This window comes from Neofelis nebulosa, chromosome 16, assembly GCF_028018385.1.
Source record: "Neofelis nebulosa isolate mNeoNeb1 chromosome 16, mNeoNeb1.pri, whole genome shotgun sequence".
NCBI lineage: Eukaryota > Metazoa > Chordata > Mammalia > Carnivora > Felidae > Neofelis > Neofelis nebulosa.
The window spans coordinates 10,070,193-10,091,520 of record NC_080797.1 but is presented as its reverse complement, the minus strand read 5'-3'; the positions used below and the strand labels follow the sequence as shown (position 1 = coordinate 10,091,520).

The 21,328-nt window shown below is 46.3% G+C and overlaps 1 protein-coding gene across 14 annotated transcripts in view; it reads left to right on the top strand.

Annotated features, from left to right (window-relative positions):
* SPECC1 (sperm antigen with calponin homology and coiled-coil domains 1) overlaps window positions 1-21,328 on the top strand; it is a 287,227-nt gene that overhangs the window by 83,115 nt on the left and 182,784 nt on the right. For all 14 annotated transcript variants that reach the window (XM_058704631.1, XM_058704632.1, XM_058704625.1 and 11 more), the window contains 2 exons: window positions 1,288-1,458; window positions 12,409-12,544. In XM_058704631.1, coding sequence (XP_058560614.1) covers window positions 1,312-1,458; window positions 12,409-12,544 — 283 coding nt within the window. In that variant the 5' untranslated portion in view covers window positions 1,288-1,311. The remainder of the gene's footprint in view (window positions 1-1,287; window positions 1,459-12,408; window positions 12,545-21,328) is intronic.

Sequence of the window (21,328 nt, the reverse complement as noted above, 5' to 3'; positions counted from 1 at the left end):
AATCTGAAGCAGGCTCCAGGCCCTGAACTGTCAGCACAGAGCCCGATGCGGGGCTCGAACTCACCGACTGTGAGATCCTAACACTTAACAGACTGAGCCATCCAGGCGCTCCTGGTTTGTTTTCTTTGAAAGGATGCGGCATCACCTGTGGTTTTGGTATTCTGTGTCACACCCTTGGTCATGAGAATCCGCAGAGGCAGAGTTAGAGCTGAATAAGCCCCTAGAGAGCATTTACTCCTGTCCCATCGTGCTACTGATGGAAGAAACCGGCTCAGGGAGGTCAGGACATGGTGGGCCACACCTCATGCAGGAATGAGAGCCCTGGGCGCTGATCACGAGACTCAGGCTGCTTTCCACAACTTTGTATGTGGGCTTTCCCCTTAGCCCTTTAACTGCATCCTGCCACTTTGCACAATTTTTCTTCCACAAAATGTTTTTGTTAGGGGCGGGTAACTGCGCTACAATGTCAGATCCGACCAATTAAAATATGCTCCATTAATTTTTATTTTATTTTTCTAAAGATTTGTTTTCATGTTTATTTATTTGAGAGAGAGAGAGAGAAAGAGAGAGAGAGAGCAGGGGAGGGGCAGAGAGAGAGGGGGACAGGGGATGCAAAATGAACTCTGTGCTGATAGCAGTGGGGGGCTCGAACCCATGAACCGTGACATTGCGACCCGAGTCGAAGTTGGACGCTTAACTGACCAAGTCACCCAGGCACTCCCATTAGTTTTTAAATGATGCCCATTTTTGTCCAAAAAGAAGAAATCGGCTATGCTTCTATGAACTCCAATTTTGAAGTAATTCATTTATATCTATTTGAAAATTAGGTAGGTTGTGTCATTATCAACCCTGAAGCTGCAAGCCCTATGGACATAGTAGGTCTTGACCCAAGCTGACCTGTTTTAAGGGGATAGGTATATATATATAGTGTGTGGGTATACAGTCTAATCCTGTACTGTGATAATAGTATGTATTATACCATATGCTAATATAGTAATACCCTGACCAACCAGGAGCCGTCATTTTGCTGTTAACGTCAGAGCATCAATAATATTGCATGTACGTTTTCAATAGTTTGGTAAAAGCCACTGCGAGGTTGTAAAAAGTAGCCTCATGCAAAGGTGTCATCTTCAACGTAGAATCCTCATCTTGAAGTCCACTCAGAAGCCCCCGTCCTCTGTGATAACAGAGGGAACGTGGAGATGGAGGGGTGGGGGAAAAGACTGGGACGCCACTCAGCGTGTTCGAGTTGTGGACATACGTGTTTTTCTTTTCGGTCTTGTGCAGAAGGACGGCCTCTCTAGGACAAACATGAGGAGTGCGGCCAAGGCCTGGAGTCCAGTCATCAAAGCGGGCAGCCATGGGGCGGACCGTGCACGGCCCCTCCCTGCAGCCTCTTCCGGCATGAAGAGTTCTAAGTCTTCCACCTCGCTGGCGTTTGAGTCCCGGCTCAGCAAGGTATAGACCGAAGCGCCCGCCTGGCATAGGGCTGCTGGGCGCCCCCGGGGGGGGGGTGGGCCTGGGCGGGAGGATTGAAGAGGGCAGTAAGCGAGACCCGTGGCCTCTCAAGGCCAGAAAGGAGGCTCCGAGGAGGGTCCCAGGGGATCCCCTGTCCTGGATTACGTGGACTCTCCAGAGAGAGTTCTGCCCTCAGTACCGCACGAGGTGGGGGTGAAGATCACCAATAATCTTCACGGGCCTGATAAGTGGAGTTATCAGTGCCCCATCCTTGTCTGACTTGGCCGTCCGCCCTCCGTCTGGGAATACCTTCTCGGCTCAGTTTCCTCCTCGCTCCCCAGTGGGAAATCCTTACCCCCTTGGGTTTCCAATGCCAGGTGGGCCCAGGGTGCAGTTCTGGGGCCTCGTCTCTCTTCTAGCTTCCCTTACCATCTGGAGATGAGAGTCAGAGATACTATAACCTACCTGCACACATACTCTTGGAAAATCAATATAACATCCTAATGAGAAAAGAAAACTGACAGGTAGTTAGTTTATAATTAAATAATCCGTATTCCCATCTGCGTATGCCTGCGTACGATTGCCGAGGGGCCTGAGGTGCCCCTCAGAGCACCGCAGATGTGGTAGCTGTGACACAGACTGACCCAGGCCCATCGTGTTGATGACTCACATACCACGAAGGATATTGAGGGAGTGACGTGATGGTTTTCAAATGGTGAACACTCTTGGTAAAGTTCTGAACCAAAATGCAGTCTCCCCTAGTTATTCTCAGAACCTTCCATGTGTCCATCTTAAAGCTGTGCCAGAAGTACATTTTTTAAAAGTGTTTATTTATTTCTGAGAGAGAGAGAGACAGAGACAGAGAATCCCAAGCAGGCTCCGCACCATCAGCACAGAGCCCCGTGTGGGGCTCGAACCCGCGAACTGTGAGATCACGACCTGAGCCGAAATCAAGAGTCGGATGCTCAACTGATTGAGCCACCCAGGCGCCCCAGAAGTACATTGTTTTTACATGTAAAGCAAGAGGATGCTTGAGGCTCAGATAATAATAAAAAGGCATGCCACCTTTGGGAATGTCTTTGCAAGATTGTCACACGCAAGATTGTCTGGGTTCCCTGTTCTCTCACCCATTAAATATATAAGTAGCGCCACCAATTGGGGTGATGACTAAAAACGCCCCCAACACATTTCCAGCATGCTCCCTGAGAGTCAGTGCTGTCCCTATTGAGAACAGTTTTTCTAGGTGTTAGCGCCTGTTCTCGTGAATTTTAATACTACAGTTGACGCTTGAATGCGGGTTTGAACTGCACGAGTCCACTCATATGCCGATTTTTTACAGTACGGTACCGTAAATGTCTATTCTCTTGTGATTTCCTTAACATTTTCTCCTCTCTAGCTTACCTTACTATGTGCATACAGTATGTAATACGTATCACATACAAAACGCATGTTAATTGACTGTTTATGTTATCGGTAAGGCTTCTGGTCCATAGTATTAGTAAGTTTGGGGGGGAGTCAAAAGTTGTATGTGGATTTTTGACTGCACGGGCATTGGGACCCTAAACCCCTGCGCTGTTCAGGGATCAGCTGTATGAGTAGATGACATCCAAGTTTGCGTCTCCATCCAGGTGCCCTCCAGCGGCTTTTGTGACCTCGCCTCTTGGATGTCTGAAAGGCACCTAGAATATAACATGTCCCAGACGGGTTCCTCCCCCTCCCCCTCTCCTGCCCCCAAACCGGCTCCTCAGGAATCTTCCCCTTGAACAGCTTCATCCCCTCAGTGGCTCAGGCCAGAGCCCGTGGCCCCATCTTGGGCCCTGCTTCTCTCACGTGCCGCAGGCCGTCAGCAAAACGCCATCACTTCCGCCATCAGACTCGATGTCACCTTCAGCCCACTCCCACCGCCGCCCTTGGGACCACCCGGCTCATGCCACCGCCTTCCTTGCACAGCCTTCCTCAGCGGTCTCCGTGCTTTGTCTTTGCACCCTACATTCCGTTCTCAGCAAACGCCAGAGTGGTCCTTCTAACGCATTTGTCGTGTCACCTCTCTGCTGGAAAGTCCCTCGGGGCTCCCCGTGTCACTCAGAATGAAAAGCAAAGTCCTTGATGTAGCCGGTGACGGCCTGGAGATCCCATTCCCTCTCAGACGTCATTGCTGTCCCCTCTGCCCTGCCCCCCGAGCTCCGGCCACACAGCCTCCCGGTGCCCGGCGACACTGTCCCTCCACGAGCCGGGCGCACTCCTTCTGCCCGGAATATTCCTCCTCCCCACCCCTGTTCCTCTGCCACGTCTCCCTTCAGTCTCTGCTCAAATGTCACCTTATCAGATGTCACCCCTGACCACTCACTGTAAAGTGTCCCCCCATACACCCTCCTCACCCTGCGTCATTTTCCTTTTCCGCTCTTACTACCTGCCTGGCGAATATCTGTCTCGCAGCGGCTAGAATGTAAGCCCCATGAGGGCAGGGACCGTGTGCTCTTTGGTTTCTTGCACAGCTCCGTCCCTCACGCTTAGAAAAGCACCTGTCCCCTGGTTGGACACTCAGTACTCATCAAATGCCTAAGTCCACTGGGTCTGCTGGGAGCGGCAGTGTGATGGCGGCCTGGAGTGAGAGTAGCACGGGCTGGGAGCGGGGCAGACCAGGCTGAGTCGGGATCCTGCCTCGAGCCCTTTCTAGCTGTGAGAGCTCAGGCAAGCTAGGTAGCTGTCCTGAGGAGTAACACGTGGAGAGAGTGATCTACACACAGTTTTGTTTATCATTCTGTTGCCCTGGACTTGCTCATTATTTCCGTGGCTTTAATTTTTATTATTCTTGACCTACAGCACATTTGGGACACATTTTTTTTTTTTTAATTTTATTTTATTTATTTATTTATTTATTTATTTATTTATTTTTTAATATATGAAATTTACTGTCAAATTGGTTTCCATACAACACCCAGTGCTCATCCCAAAAGGTGCCCTCCTCAATACCCATCACCCACCCTGCCCTCCCTCCCACCCCCCATCAACCCTCAGTTTGTTCTTGGGACACATTTTTAATGCAGATTTTACATTAATGCATATGCTTAAGACCATTAGAGCTCCTGGAATATATCGAGATGTTTTTAAAAGCAGTGTTTAGGGGCGCCTGGGTGGCGCAGTCGGTTAAGCGTCCAGCTCGTGATTTTGGCTCAGGTCACGATCTCACGGCTGTTGGGATCAAACCCCGAGTCGGACTACATGCTGACAGTGCGGAGCCTGCTTGGGATCCTCTGTCTCCCTCTATCTCTCTGCCCTCCCCTGCTTGTGCATGTGTGTGTGTGTGTGTGCCCTCTCTCAAAATAAACTTTAAAAAAAAAAAAAAACAGTGTTTAATAACAAGGTCTAAAGCTCAGGAGGGTTTTCTAAGAACAATGAAATGTTAGTTGCTTCTGCCACTGATAGGTATGCTTTTTTGTTTATTTTTTAAAGTTTATGTATTTATCTTGAGAGAGAGAGAGAGAGAGGGAGAGCTGGGGAGGGGCGGAGAGAGAGAGGGAGAGAGAGAATCCTCTCGACGCGGGGTTCGAACTCGTGAACCATGAGATCATGACCTGAGCCCAGATCAGGAGTCGGCTGCTTAACTGACTGACCCACCCAGGCGCCCCTAAGTGTTTTTGGAAATTTGTCCCACAGGAAAAAATGTCAGGACAAAAACAAATACCTCTGTTGTCACTTCTGATTCTTGGGGTCTCCAGGTCTTAGTCTGTAAAAAGAATGGCAGCGTTTGAGGGAAGGGGTAGCAGAAGGGGCTACACCAGGCCTGTGCCTTTTCTAGCCCTTGTCACGTTTCTCTGCCTTGGCCATTCTCTCCTTTCCCCCTCTAGTCGCAGGTAAAAGATTTGTGCCCCTCAGTAGTTTACTGTGAAAATGGCAAGCGCACAGAGAAGGTGAACGACAGTGACCCCCCCCGCCCCCCGCCCCATATACCACCACCTGGATGCACAGTTGACGTCTTAACTATTTTTGCTTTATAGTCAATGGATACGCACAGAATGGACAGATATATTCAAACCGGCACAGATAGGAAAACTGAAACAAATCCACCAAAGTGGAATGAAATGCCCTATTGAAATACTGGCCCCAGTTACAGGAGCAGCATGGGAACGGGATGAGGGCCTGGGAGCCTGGATGGCCCCGGGGGCTGTTACCACAAGTCCTCCTTGTGCCGCTGGAGCCCAGCACAGGAAAGGAAAGCACCTGGGGTGCCCTGACGCGGACAGGCTGCCCCACTCTGGCCGTCTCTAAGGCTCGAGTCTATCGGTCAGGACTCCCTTTGTTACAGATGACAGAGCATTGGCTTGAGCGAGCTTCGGCAGAAAAGAAACGGATTGGACGCATCTGAGGTTCCCATGTCAGCAGGGGAACAGAGGTGCAAGACTGGAACTCAGGGAGGCCGGGACGGGGACTGGAACACCCCAGGACTCTCTGTCTGTCGCTCCTGTCCGCGTGCCTCTGTCCGTCCGCTCCGTCTCCTGCTGACGTCTGTTCTCCTTCAGCTCGTATTACGAAGCCTGGCTGCCAGCGTGGCCAAGCCTCCCGCATCTTCTCGAAAGACCTGGCCGCTTACTTCCAGTTACTTGCTTTGCTTACTTCTGATTGAGTCGGCAAAGAACAAAATCAAACAAGCAGCAAAAAATTGGGAAAGGTCTCTGCTTAGCTAGGCCCGAGTCGTATACTGACCCTGCCCAATCTCCCGTGGCCAAGAGGGAAGCAGGGTCTTTGGTAGTTCAGGCATGTTCTGCGTGAGGCTTGGGGACCCAGTCATTCTTCCGTAATCATTCTCAGGGACTGCTCTGCACCTGTGCTGCCCAATGAAATAGCCACTAGCCACGTGTGGCAGCTGAGCCCTTGAAATGTCCACCCACAAACCTCGAGATCAGGACGTGGGCCAAAACCAAGAGTTGGACGCTTAACCGACTGAGCCACCCAGGTTCCCCTAAAATGCTTCATTAATATATTTCACGTTGCTTGATAATATTTTGGGTGTGTTGGGTTAAGAAAATATATTTTTAACATTAATTTTACCTTTTGTTTTACTCGTGAACAATTCTTTTTTTCAGTTTATTTATGTTGAGAGAGAGCAAGCACAAGTAGGGAGGGGCAGAGAGAGGGAGCGAGAATCCCGAGCAGGTTCCGTGCTGTCAGTGTGGAGCCCAACGCTGGGCTTGATCCCAAGAACCATGAGATCGTGACCTGAGCCAAAATCAAGAGCCGGACTCTCAACCGCCCGAGCCACCCAGGCGCCCCTCATTTTACTCTTTTAATGTGGCTGGTGTTATATTTCCATCAACAGTGCTGCACTAAACCTTTGGTTTTCAAGTGTGGTCCCCAGATCAGCATCATCAGCATCCACTGGGAGGGAACTTGCTAGAAATGCAGATTCTCAGGCCTCACTTCAGACCTTGGGAACCACACTTGGTGGTGGTGGTGGGCGGATTGGAGGCTGCGGTGGAGGCAGCAGACTGCGTTTTCACAAGACCCCCAAGGATTCTGACGCACGCCCGAGTTTGAGAGCCCCTGCTCCAACCCTAACATGTTTTCTTCCTTTGAAGAGGGGATCAGGTGATGTGTGATTTTAGAACTTTGGATTCTACCAGTCCCCGCCTTTGTGGAATTGAGAGGAATTTCTTAGTTACATTAATCTGTGAGCTACTTAAACTTTTTTCCTTTATAAGCTTTCACGCGCAGGTGCTCAGCAGCTCAAATATCAGTGGAAGCATTATTGAAAATACTTACTAAACATATCAAAGAAGCGCATACCTGCCCTAGTGATCTTCTGTAACAAACCCAGAAATCTCAAGCAGCGGCGAAGCCGCATTCGGTGACCAGGAAACAAAGCCCCAGATGCAGCCATGAATAGAGAAGGAACAAAAATTACTAAGACAAGTAGCTTTCCGTGTCTGATGTAGCAGCAGCCAAAAAATAGTGACAGAGGAAGAGGTTTGCTTCAGAGGACAAGAAGGACCAGTTTTCAGTCTGTACGGCCCGCCTCCGGGGAGAACTTCTGCACAATTGATCTTTCTCAAATGGGATTCCTTGTGGAGGGCCCAGGGGAAATGAGGTGCTCCCTGTAGAACAGCCTTGCTGCCATCCGAAGTCCGCACGCTGCTGGCCTGTAGCACATCAGCTGTGTCCTTTTGCCTGGAAAGGACAGGATCAGATCTATTTATAACACACAGTGGGACCACGAAGGGGGATGTCTCCCACTGCTTGCTGAGTCCTGTCCTCTGTGGCCTCCACCTGTCATCTCGTTAAGGACGAAGCTCTTACAAAAAGGTGGACGAGGAGAGTGGGGAGCAAGCTCTACCCGCTGGGCACCACACCCAGGGCGCGGAGGTGGGTGGAGGCCTTGGGGGGCCTGCAGGAGACAGTTTCACTTCTGGCCCCAGTGGGTGGGCGGGGGGATCGGGGTGGGGGGGAAGAGCCTCCCATTTTGGATTCCCTGTTCTGGTTGGCAGACCGAGCCTTTGCTCTCCTGGCCTTTTGCTGTGGATTTAGATTATTCAACACTTTGCATCCAATTTACTGATCCTAGTACCGTCGGGGGAATCAGATGGAGGAAAACAGAACCAAGAGCACATCATTTGCATTATTGCGTTAGAAACCCCCTTAACTGTAACGATTTCCCTTTTTCATTTGAGGTGTTTGTCTAGGGAATTTTCAACATCTTTTTTTTTTTTAAATTTTTTTTTCAACGTTTTTAATTTATTTTTGGGACAGAGAGAGACAGAGCATGAACGGGGGAGGGGCAGAGAGAGAGGGAGACACAGAATCGGAAACAGGCTCCAGGCTCCGAGCCATCAGCCCAGAGCCCGACGCGGGGCTCGAACTCACGGACCGCGAGATCGTGACCTGGCTGAAGTCGGACGCTTAACCGACTGCGCCACCCAGGCGCCCCGGGAATTTTCAACATCTCAAATCAGAATTGTTTTTCTTTGGGGACCCAGGGAGGCATCCGGGCGTGCTTCTAGGCAGAGCAAATAATAGGTTTTTTTTCTATTGAGAAAAAGTTGCTGACATCATGAACTATTGTCATTTAGTGCTAAACACGCATTTCACTGGTGACTTCACAGATAATTTGAGAGGCTGGAGAAATGGGGTGCAGGAACCCTTGTTACTCTGAGACAGGAGGTAGAAAAACAATGATGGAGTCCCCGGAAGAAGGGCAATGGAGCGGGGCGCCTGGGTGGCTCCATCGGTTGGGCGTCCGACTTCAGTCAGGTCACGATCTCGCGGTCCGTGAGTTCGAGCCCTGCATCGGGCTCTGTGCTGACAGCTCAGAGTCTAGAGCCTGCTTCGGATTCTGTGTCTCCCTCTCTCTCTGCCTCCCCCCACTAATGCTTTATCTCTGTCTCTCTCTCAAAAATAAATAAATATTAAAAAAAAAAAAAAAAAAAAGAAAGGCAACAACCCAGATGCCATATTTAGTCCTTTTGTTAAACTAGGGGTCTGTGCAATTGGCCAGAAAATATGGTTCTGCTCACTTCTAGTGACTGGAAGTACATGTCAATCATCCTTTCCATGCTAGCTATTTGTTTTTAAAATGAATAATTTGTTTAAAGACATTGACTAGAACTTCTGGGCTAATCTTAAGACTTTTACCATCTTCCCTCTTTAAAAAAAAAATTTTTTTTAATGTTTATTTTTGAGAGAGACAGAGACAGAGACAGAGAGAGAGACAGAGTGCGAGCAGGGGAGGGGCAGAGAGAGAGGGAGACACAGGATCCGAAGCAGGCTCCAGGCTCCGAGCTGTCAGCACAGAGCCTGACGTGGGGCTTGAACTCACGAACCATGAGATCACGACCTGAGTCGAAGTCAGACGCTTAACCGACTGAACTACCCAGGTGCCCCAGCATCTTCCCTCTTGTAGAAAGGCTATGGGGAATTATTATTTCATGAGTAGAGTCTCACTTTGCGATGGTGGAAAAGGTCCGGAGGTGGATGGTGGGTGGTGATGGTTGCTGAACAGGGAGAATGTACATAATGCCACTGACGTGTACACTTTAAATGGCACATTGTGTGTCGTGTATATTTTACCACAATAAAAAAAAAAAATCTCTAAAATAACAATGGGGAGAAAAGGAAAAAAGTGGACTAGGATTTGTAAGGGTGGAAGCAAGACTTCACCCCACTTATAACCCGTCCCCTCATTTTCCTTTTGTTTTTTGTTGAAGCCAAACACACTTAGAATAAAGTATGTGGGGGCGCCTGGGTGGCTCAGTCGGTTGAGCGTCCGACCTTGGCTCAGGTCATGATCTCACAGTGTGAGTTCGAGGCCCGCGTCGGGCTCTGTGCAGACGGCTCGGAGCCTGGAAACTGCTTCGGATTCTGTTTCCCCCTCTCTCTCTGCCCCTCCCCCGCTCATGCTCTGCACTCTCTCTCTCTCTGTCAAAAATAAAAATAAACATTAAAAAAATTTTTTTTAAAAAGTGTGAGAACCACACACAAAAATAAATAAATAAATAAATAAATAAATAAACAAACAAACAAATAAATAAATAAAATAAAGTATGTGGAGCGCATTAATCTTAGTCTTAGCCATAGAACTCATTGAGTTTTTACATGTGGCCATATCTATATAAACCACCACCAAGTCAAGATATAGAACATTCCGCCCCCCCCCCCCCAACCCCAGAAGGTTCCTTCCCAGTCAGTAACACCCCCGGAGGGAACCACTACTTTGACTTCTATCACCATCATTTGGTTTTTACCAATTCTTAGCTCTGTAAAAAGTGAAATCAGGAAGGGTATACTCTTGTATGTCTAGTTTCTTTCACTTGGCATCTCTGTGGGATCCATTCATCTATTGGTGTATCAGTAATTCCTTTTTTTTTTTTTTTTTTTTACTGTGTACTTTCTGTTGTCTACTAAGTCATTCTTTAACTCTCTCCTCTTGCTGGTGAACACGTGGATTGTATTTTTGGGGGGCTCTCATAAATAAAGCTGCTGTGAACATTCTTTTGATGAGCCCATGTCCTCATTTCTCTCTTGGATATAGATTTAGGAGTGGGATGGCTGAATCATAGCGTGCAGATATTCACCTCTAACAGATACTGCCAGCTTTACAAAGCGGCTTATCGGTACACACTCCCGCAAGCAGAGCATGAGAGTTCCCGTTGCTTCACAACCTCACCAACACTTGGTTTTGTTTTGTTTTGTTTTCTTTTGTTTTCTTTCACACCATTCTGGGGTGTGTATTGTTAATACCCTGAAATCTAAACAATGCAAAAATGGAAATTTTTTTTTTAATTGTGCAAATATTTAAACACCTACCCTTTAGTAAATGACCCCAAAGCCAGTAGAGTGGGATGGAGCTGGCCCTTTGGGCTCTCAAGCCAGGGTGGGTGGCAGGGACTGCCTGCTCCAGGCCTCCATTGATTTGAGGGCTTTCCCATACTGCTCTCTCCAGATGTCAGATATATTCGGGATGGCTCCGGGCATCTGCCTGGCTCCAGTCTTCTAGCATTGTTCCTCTTCAGGAACGTTCTTTCGAGAAGACTTACGGTGGTTGAGAAAATTTATTTGCAGTGTCTCTCACTGACCCTGACTGTAATTTACTTGGGCCAGAGCTGTGAGCTCATTTAGGGGCTCCCCCTCTTAGATTTCAGTTCCTTTTAACGCATGTTTGTTTTCCTGGTTTCGTGACAGGGAAGAAAGCAGAAAAGGAGTTTCTGCTTTCTTTCTGTCTCCATAAGCAGTGTTCTTCTGGCCTCCAGGAAAGTTCCTTTATTCCCTTTGAACACGTCTGTGTGAGATCATATATGGAGTGCCCGGTATGGAGCACGTGTTACATGTTCAGATTGTTTCTATGTCCTCCTTCTACTTCCCCCATATATGTGTATGTGCACATATACATACATATGTATACACGTATATATACACACACACATACGTGTACACACAGACATCTCTATAACTGAGATATGTATTTTTAAGCTATTTTTTGTTGTCCTTGAATTTTCTGTGCATTGCCCCATCTTGCCTTTTGTGCATCTCACAGTTCTTTTTTTTATCATCTCCCTCCCCCCCTTTTTTAAAAATTTTTAAATTTTTAAATTTTTTAAATTTTTTTTAATTTTAATTTTAATTTTTTTAATTGTTTAATTTTTTAATTTTTTAAATTTAATTAAAAAAATTTTTTTTTAACGTTTATTTATTTTTGAGACAGAGAGAGACAGAGCATGAATGGGGGAGGGGCAGAGAGAGAGGGAGACACAGAATCGGAAGCAGGCTCCAGGCTCTGAGCCATCAGCCCAGAGCCCGACGCGGGGCTCGAACTCACGGACCGCGAGATCGTGACCTGAGCCGAAGTCGGCTGCCCAACCGACTGAGCCACCCAGGTGCCCCTAAATTTAATTTTTTAATTTTTTTTAAATTTTTTTAAATTTTTAAAAATTTTTTAAATTTTTTTAAATTTTTTTTTTAATTTTAATTTTTTAAATTTAATTTTAATTTAAAACCCAGGAAAGCAGGGTTTTTTGTTTTTGTTCTTTAGAGAGAGTGAGTAGGGGAGGGACACAGAGAAAGAACAGAGGATCCAAAGCAGGCTTTACAGCAGAGAGCCCGATGCAGGGCTCGAACTCACAAACTGAGATCATGTCCTGAGCCGAAGTCAGGCGCTCAACCGACTGAGCCACCCAGGTGCCCCCAGGAAAGCAGGTTTTTAAAAAAATCATTATTTGAAGTGTGACACGATGGGTCATATTCACCCATCATCTTATACTATTCTTTGAAACAGTAATGGAAGGTCGTACTCTGTCTTGTAAACGACACAGGTTTGTCTAGCTTTGCAAGTTTCCACCTCCCAGTGGGATACTCCTGAAAGTGTCATCACAGCATCTTAACCACAGGGCAGGTGCTATTGCGCTGTGTTTTCTTGGTCTATAGCACTCCCTACTGATGATACATGTTTTCATCCTCTGTCAGCTCAAGAGGGCCAGCAGTGAGGACATGCTCAACAAACCAGGAAGTACGGCCGCTTCTGGGGTAGTTCGACTGAAAAAGACTTCGACAGCTGGAGCCATCTCTGAACTTGCTGAGAGCCGCCTGAGGAGCAACCCAGGTAGGAAGGACCCAGGTCGGAGAGCCCAGGGCAGGAGGGCCCCAGGCAGGAGGGACTCAGAGAGGAGGACCCCAGGCAGGAGGGACTCAGGCAGGAGGGCCCTGGGCTGGAGGGACTCAGAGAGGAGGACCTCAGGCAGGAGGACCCCAGGCAGGAGGACCCCAGGCAGGAGGGCCCCAGGCAGGAGGGACTCAAGAGAGGAGGACCCCAGGCAGGAGGGACTCAGGCAGGAGGGCCCCAGGCTGGAGGGACTCAGGCAGGAGGGCCCCAGGCTGGAGGGACTCAGGTGAGAGGGATCCAGATAGGAAGGCCCCAGGCAGGAAGAACCCAGGCGGGAAGGCCCCACGCAGGAGAGCCTCAGGTGAAAAGGTCCCAGGTGGGAAGGACCCAGGCAGGAGGGACCTGGGTACAAGGGACCTAAGCAGGCCATTCATCTTGGTGTTTTGAAAAACATTCAATGATTCCTGCGTCCCTCCCCTCATCAGAGATGTTTTGCTGGCCCTTACTCTGGGCCAGGAAGGGGTTTAGGCAACGACATCCCTGCCCACGGTGAGTTTACGTCTAGTGAGGAGACTGAGAAGAAACAAAAAGGTAGGGAGGAGTGCTGTGGTTCCCTCTGTCCGTCTGGCTGTCCATCTGTCACTGTGTGTGTGTGAAATTCCTCCGAGGCATTTCTGGCAAGCTAGTGTTGGTTCTGGGGTCGTCTTGGTATGAGGCGCATATTCGATGAGTGAATGAATGCTGTAGGCCTCTCACGGACCTGGGTGGACGGCATCCTTCCTGGACCCTGTGGAAGTCTGGGAAAATCCTCCCATAAAGGCTGCTCTGAGTCACTTAGGTGGCAGTGGCCATGGGACCCGGGGAACTTTCTCAGGTTTCCTAGTTTTCTGAGAATCAGAAAAGGGTTTTTTAACCATTATATGTGAGTTCAGAGCTTGGAAAGCATAAAACACCAGGAATGTATTTGATTTTATTTTGGTAAGAAAGCTAAGATTTCCATGGTCCCACTGTTCTAGTGCAGATCTCCCTGTATTGCTAAATTGTCTGAGATGGGAAAATAGCTGAATTATGTCATTAGTACTTTATAATGGAGGTTGAATGGTAGTATACTTACGATTTTTTGTGTCTGCATAAAATACCACAACCCAGATTAGCTCTCCGAAGGTGTATTTTAATGTACTTGGTTTTCTAAAAGTTGAATCTATGAAGAGTATATGTGGCTTTTTTTTTTTTTTTGATGTAAGGGCCTCATGTTTCTATACAATGGTTTTACTATTTTAAAGACTACTTTCATACTAAATGCACACATTTGGTTTTAAAAATACAACAAATGAAAGTACAACTTCTTTCTATCATGCCGGCCTAAACACGAGTTTCAAAAGTTGACAAAGCACCATTTTAAAAAAAATGACAAAAAGATCTCACTCTGAAATATTGATGTAAAAGTGTGAGATCCAGGGTCACCTGGGTGGCTCAGTCAGTAGTAAGCCAGTAAGTCAGTGACTCTGGATTTCGGCTCAGGTCATGACCTCACGGTTCGTGAGTTCGAGCCCCGCATTGGGCTCCTCGCTGACAGTGTGGGGCGTGCTTGGGATTCTCTCTCTCCCCCTCTCCCTGCCCCTCCCCCCACTCAAAGTAAATAAACTTAAAAAAAATGTGGGATCGGAATATTAGCAAATAGAATTCAAGAAGAAATTAAGAGAATAATAGTATACATCGCAACGAAGTGGATTTATGCCACGAAAGCCTTAATGTTTGGAAATTTAGTAATATAATCTATTGTACAATATTGGTAGACCAAGGAAGGAGAACCATTGGTCATCTCGGTAGAGGTGGAAGACACATTTGGCAAAATTAGCAATCTTTCCGTTTTTAAAAACAAACTTTCGGTTTGCTATAAATGTATGGATACTTGTCTAGTGGTATGATGTATATGTATCTCAAACCAAAGCCAGAACTGTCCTCAGTGGTGGAATCCTGGAAGTCTTCCCGTTAAAATCAAGAATGATTCAAGATTGCCTATCACTGGGGGCGTCTGGGTGGCTCAGTTGGTTAAGCGTCCAACTCTTCATTTTGGCTCAGGTCATGATCTTGCGGTTTGTGCGTTTAAACCCCGCGTTGGGCTCTGGGCTGACAGCACGGAGCCTGCTTGCGATTCTGTCTCTCTCTCTCTCTCTGCCCCTCCCCTGCTTGCTCTCTATCTATCTCTCAAAAGTAAATAAAAATAAACAACAGCAACAACAAAAGATTGCCCATCATTATCCCTGTCAACTAAGTTTTTCTGCAAGTATTAACCAGGGCAGTGAGACAGAGGAACAATTGCTACATAAATATTAGAAATGAGGAAACAAAATGATGATTTTATACAGAGGATAACATCGTACGCTTAGAAAAATGCCTAGAATTTCCTGAACATTTGGGGCGCCTGGATGGCTCAGTCGGATGAGCATCCAACTTTGGCTCAGGTCATGATCTCATGGTTCATGAGTTCGAGCCCTGCATCGAGCTCTGTGCTGACAGCTCAGAGCCTGGAGCCTGCTTCGGATTCTGTGTCTCCCTCTCTCTCTGCCACTCCCCCCGCTCATGCTCTGTCTCTCTCTCTCTCTCTCTGTCAAAAATAAATAAACATTAAAAAAAATTAAAAAAAAAAGAATTTGCTGAACATTCGAGCCCTGCATCGAGCTCTGTGCTGACAGCTCAGAGCCTGGAGCCTGCTTCGGATTCTGTGTCTCCTTCTCTCTCTGCCACTCCCCCCGCTCATGCTCTGTCTCTCTCTCTCTCTCTCTCTCTGTCAAAAATAAATAAACATTAAAAAAAATTAAAAAAAAAAAGAATTTGCTGAACATTTTATCATTAGAAAAAACTTAGAATGCCCCGCAATCTATTAGATACAATAAGAGTTTAGTGTGTGGTTGTAGAATACAAAATATAAGTCACTTTCCTATCAGTGACTGGTTGGAAAAGATAAATAATATAAGAAATGATCCCATTTATAAAGGAATGTAAAAGGTAAAATATATATAGGAATAAACTGAATATTATAAGAGACCATATATATTTTTTTGGGGGGGGGTGCAAGTGAGCAAGGGACAGAGAGAGAGAGAGAGAGAGGTACGGAGAGAGAGAGAGACAGAGAGAGAGAAAGCGGGGCTCACCCAGGGCTCATGTTTTACCCGAAGTGGGGCTTGAGCTTACCTGATGCAGGGCTCAAACTCACAAACTGCGAGATCATGACCTGAGCCGAAGTCAGATGCTTAATGACTGAGCCACCCAGGTGCCCAAGAGACTGTATTTTTAAAAAAATAATCTTAAAACTCTTTTGAAGGACATAAAAGGAGAAATAAATAAGTAGAAGGATATATATACATGGTTCCTGAATAGGAAGGTTAAATATAATAAATATTTAATAAGTATAATATCTTAAATATAATAACATTGTCTAAATTACTTTATGAATCTCTTTTCACCCCAATGAAGGTATCCACGGAAATTGACTGGGAGTGCAAACACTGGGAAAATGATACTGGGTTTATCTAAAACAGTAGTTCCCAATGGGCGGCCCTCTTGCCCACCACCCTAACCCAAGGAACAATTGGCAGTGTCTTCAGACATTTTTGATTTTCATAATTAGGGGTGTGCTACTGACACCTAGTGGGTGGAGGTCAGGGTGGCTGCTAAACGCATAAGACAGCCCCCAACAATAATTATCCAGCCCAAAACGTTAATAGTACCTCTGTGGATAGGTCCTGATCTAGAAGACTAAATATTTGTCAATAATCAGAAAATTTCTAAAAAAACAGTAACCAAGGGACTAAGTTTAAGCATCTTGGAACTGGAGAACCAATAGGCAGTTCAATGGACGATGGAGAAAGTCCAGATTGCATTGGACTAGTATATGTATAGGATAGTATAGGACAAAGTAGCATCTTATATCAAGACTGGTAATTCATTCGTAAGTAACGACTGATTGATGGGGCGCCTGGGTGGCTCAGTCGGATAAGCGGCCGACTCTTGATGGTGGGTCAGGTCATGATCTCGGTTCGTGAGATTGAGCCCCACATTGGGCTCTGCACTGACAGTGCTAAGCCTGCTTGGGATTCTCTCTCTCCCTCTCTCTCCACCCCTCCCCTGCTTGTGCTCTCTCTCTCTCTCTCTCTCTCTCTCAAAATAAATAAATAAACACTTAAAAAGTATTTAAAAAATAATGACTGAGTCTTTGGGAAAAAATAAAATAGGATTCTTATCTCATTCCTACCATCAAAATAAATTCCAAGCCGATTAAAGATTTAGACATTAAAAAGTGAAACCATGAACATACAAAGAGAAAAACATCAGAATCAATTTGTAGTCTTGACCTTGGAAGGGCCTTTCTAAGTAGGAGCAAACACAGAAGCCATATAAGAAAAGATGAAAAATCACATAAATATAAAAAAACTGCCTCGTAAAAAGAGGAAGCTATTTGCAATACATGTAACAAAGGGCTTATGTCCAAAGAGTTTATATAAATCAATAAGAAAAAGAAAAATAGTACAATAGGAAAATGGCTAATTCACATACACACACACACACACACACAAGCCACTAGAAAGATGCTAAGTCTCACATATAGGTAAAGAAATGTAAGTCAGAATAATAAGTAGATATACTATTTCCCCTAATAAATTAGCAAAAATGAAAGTGGTTGATAACTTCTCATGTTCTTAAGGGTGAAGGAAGCTGGCACTCCACATACACTTGATGCACAAAGATAGTTAGGTAATATCTGTCTGCATTTGAAATATGTATAGTCTTTCACCAAGGATTTCTGCTACTCAGCATTTAATATGACTGATTTACTTGAAAAAAGGATGACAATATATATAGACAGTTGTGGCATTCTTATAATAGGAAAATACTGGAAACACCTAAACGTGTATCAGTACAGAGCTGGTTGCATAATGTGAGGGTGATGCTGTGGAATACTATGCAGCTACGAAAACGGACACAGTAGATTTGTATGTAACCAACAGGGGAAGATCAAAGTACATTACTCAGTGGGGAAAATCCCATGGTGCTTATAGTACGATCTTTAATTTTTTCAAATATACATTAATACTATATTTGAAATCACAACTTTTTTTTCTGGAGGGATATAAAAATGGTTATCTTTGAGGAGTTACCTGAATTGAAAGTGGTGGGGGAAAGAGACTTCAGGTGGGATCTTTCTATACTGTTTGAAGATTTTTAAACCTATCCATACAATGCTTTAAAAATTAAAAACTGAGTAAATACAGGTCAAAACCTAAAGGTTTTGTTTGTTTGTTTGTTTTGCCAAATCTTCCACTTCTACTGGCTTTTGTGATGTTTGTTTAACCGTTTTGTTGATGAACTATTTGTTTGATCACAGCATGTGCTCCCTTGGTTCAGGATTCCAGAGAAAGACTTGGGTTTCATCCTGGCTCCTCAAGTGGGCTCACTCCCACACCTCCTAGGGCAATAGCCTGTTTAATTGTCAAATTAAGGAAGTATTTGCATATCTGCTACATAGTGATGCTCTCAAGACAGAGATCTTGAAGACTTCCTAAACTGTAATGGGCTAGTGGGTTGCAAGGCACAGTTACGATTCCTAAAGTTGCCATACGAATTCAGTTTGCCACCTTCTTTACTATAACGAAATTATGTCCTTTGAATTAATGGAGTTGCATTCGAAAATGACAGCTTGCCTCTGGAACTTTTATTTTGAAACGCGGGCAGTCCTCAACAATTTTCTAACCAGCTTTTTGGACGGCTGGCGCCACCGTGCATTGTCGTGTATCCCTAAACTGCCTCGTTCACGGTGAATCAGACCTGTGCATCAGCCGGTGAGCCAGCTGTTAAGCCACACGGTGATGCTTCCCGTCAGCCAGGCTTGTCTGTTGTAGGTACAGGGGTGTTAGGTGGCCATTTGAATATTGGATCACATTTTTTTTCTCTCTCTCTCTTTCTCTCTTTCATACACACGAGAAACAGGGAAACAAAAGTGCTGGTACTTTTGTAGTAATAAGTGCAGGTTTTAAAATCTCAATACCATGGCAACAAAGATGGAAGTGATTTAGTTTGTTAGAAACGGCACCCCCATTGGATGTTGGATTTACAAGCCTGCCTGAGATTCTCTCTCTTCCTCTCTCTCTGCCCCTCCCCTACTTGTGAGCTCTCTGTCTCTTAAAATAAGTAAATAAACATTAAAAAAAAAAAACAAAGAAAAAGAATGAAAACAAAGAAAATAAGCAAAATGCTAACAATATGTAGTTGATTTCCTCTTAAAGGAAAGTTGCAATTATAAATTATATATATAGACTCTTAGGGAACAGAGTTCTTTTTATGGCCCTCAAGTCTTAGTTTCTGAACTTTTGGCCTTGGGACAAGTTTCCATACTGCATGGTATGTGTTATTTCTGTTTTCTTTCAACTGCATTAATTTTATTTTTTTAAGTTTATTTATTTATTTTGAGAGAGAAAGAATAAGTAGGGTGGAGGGGTGGGAGAGAGAGAGAGAGAGAGAGAGAGAGAGAGAGAGAGAGAATCCCAAGCAGGTTCCACATTATCAGCGCAGAGCCTGATGCAGGGCTTGAACTTAACAAACCGTGAGATCAGGACCTGAGCTGAAATCAAGAGTCAGACGCTTAACCGACTGAGCCACCCAGGCGCCCCTCAACTGTACTAATTTTAACAAGGATCTTAGCGTGAAATTATAATATGGTATTATAGTTTTAAACTCACAATAGTTAAACCTGCGACCAGCCTGTATCGCGTGCACCCTGTCCTGGGAATCGATCCGTCGTTAGGGAGAACCACTCAAACCCAGTACCAGCAGAAAATGCTCCATGCTTTAGTAATAATAATTTCATGGTTGCTCACACTCGCACATAGTGCTAACTCGCCATCTGACCCAGGTCTTGAATGGGAGAGCATGGAGTTTCTGGAAGCCTTTCCTAGAATATTTCAAGAACAACAGTTTCCACACTCCACATCCACTCCTGCTGATTTTCTTTCTAGATCAATATTATTAACCTATCTGCGTTCCAGCCCAGATATGTTCTTCTTCCTTTTGTCCCTAAGGTGCCCTTTGTATATATCTCATCTTACCCTGTCGGGGTAGATTTAGACAACGCGATGGTCCCTCGTGCGTAGGCACTTGCCCTCCCTGCTTTCGCCATTGGCTGCTCATCTCAGGGTCCCACAAAAGGTGGGGAGAGCCCCCACAAAGCTACAAAGGAATCCAGCCACTAGATGGCAACCTTGTCAAGACACTGCCGTGCCCTTCTGCTATGAGCCGGTGCCGAGGCACGGTTTCATTACCAGACTTGAGAAGCAATCCTCCTTTCACTTATTCACTAATTCAACAGATATTTTTGAGTGCCTCCTATGTGCCCAGCACTGCTCTAAGCAAAAAGAACCATCGGTGAAGAGGAAAGAGATGCCTGCGTTCACGAGCGCGACGTGGAAGAGGTGATGACATCAGCCAGGTAGAAAGGGGTGACCCACAGTGAGAGGCCACTGTGGCTGCAGCTGCGTGAGCGAGGACAGCAGTGGGAGGCAAGGGCAGAAAGGCCAAGGAACAGAAGAGTAACATGATCTGACTTCATTCCTTTTTTTTTTTATTTTTAAAAATTTTTATTTTTGAGAGAGAGAGTACACATGCAAGTGCGTTGAGGGTGGGGGAGCAGAGAGAGAGAGAGAGAGAGAGAGAGAGAGAATCCCAAGCCCGGCTCCGGGCTCGAGCTCACGAACAGTGAGATCGTGACCCGAGCCGAAACCAAGAGTCGGATGCTCAACCGACTGAGCCACGCAGGTGTCCCCTGCCTTCATTCTGAAAGGAGTCCTTGGCTGCTTGTTGAGACGGGACGAATGGAGTGGGGAGGCCAGACCAGAGGCTGGGGAAGAGGTGGCCTGGGCAGGGTCGTAGCCGTGGAGCTGGGAGCAGTAGCCAGGTTCTGGGTATAGTTTGAAGGGTAGAGTCAATGGCTTTAAACGCCCCTGATGGGTTCTTTTGAACTGTGGTAAAAGACGCATGACGTAACAATTATCTTCAGAAGCATTTCTAAGGGTACAGTTCAGCGGCATTAAGCACGTTCACAGTGGCCTGCAGCCATGCCCCCCTCCCCCGTCCACCCACAGAGCACTTTTCCTCCCGCACAACTGAAACTCTGTCCCCGCTCAACACTAGCTCCCCACTCCTTCCTCCCCCGCCCCCAGCGCCTGGCAACCAGCATTCTACTTTCTGCCTCTGTGAATTGCCAGTTCTAGAGACTCCATACAAGTGGAGTCCGGCAGTCCTTATCCTTTCGTGCCTGGCCTATCTCATTTAGCATAACGTCCTCAAGGTTGAGCCGTGCTGGAACATGTGCCAGAATTCCCTTCTTCTTTTTTTTTTCTTTAAGGCTGAATTCCATGACGCTGTATGCACACGCCACATTTCGTTTGTCCATTCATCCATCAGTGGATGTTGGTGTCGTTCACACCTCTTGGATCCGGTGAATAATGTCACCATGAACGTGGGTGTGCAAGTAGCCGTCCCAGTCCCTGCTCCTGACCCTTTGGGTTTTATGCCTCAGAGTGACATTGCTGATTCTCCCGGTGGGTGTGGGGTAGATGGAGGGTCGGGTTTCTGCTCACAGTATCTGTGGAGCTAGTGAGAGGAGATCTGACGGGCACCCCAGGGATGAGCTTGAACACCAGTCCCTTCTGGAGACCGCGCTTGGCCAGTAGGGTGGCCGGGGTTGGGGAGGGGGGGGTTCCTGTAGCCACACAGGTGAACGTTATAAAA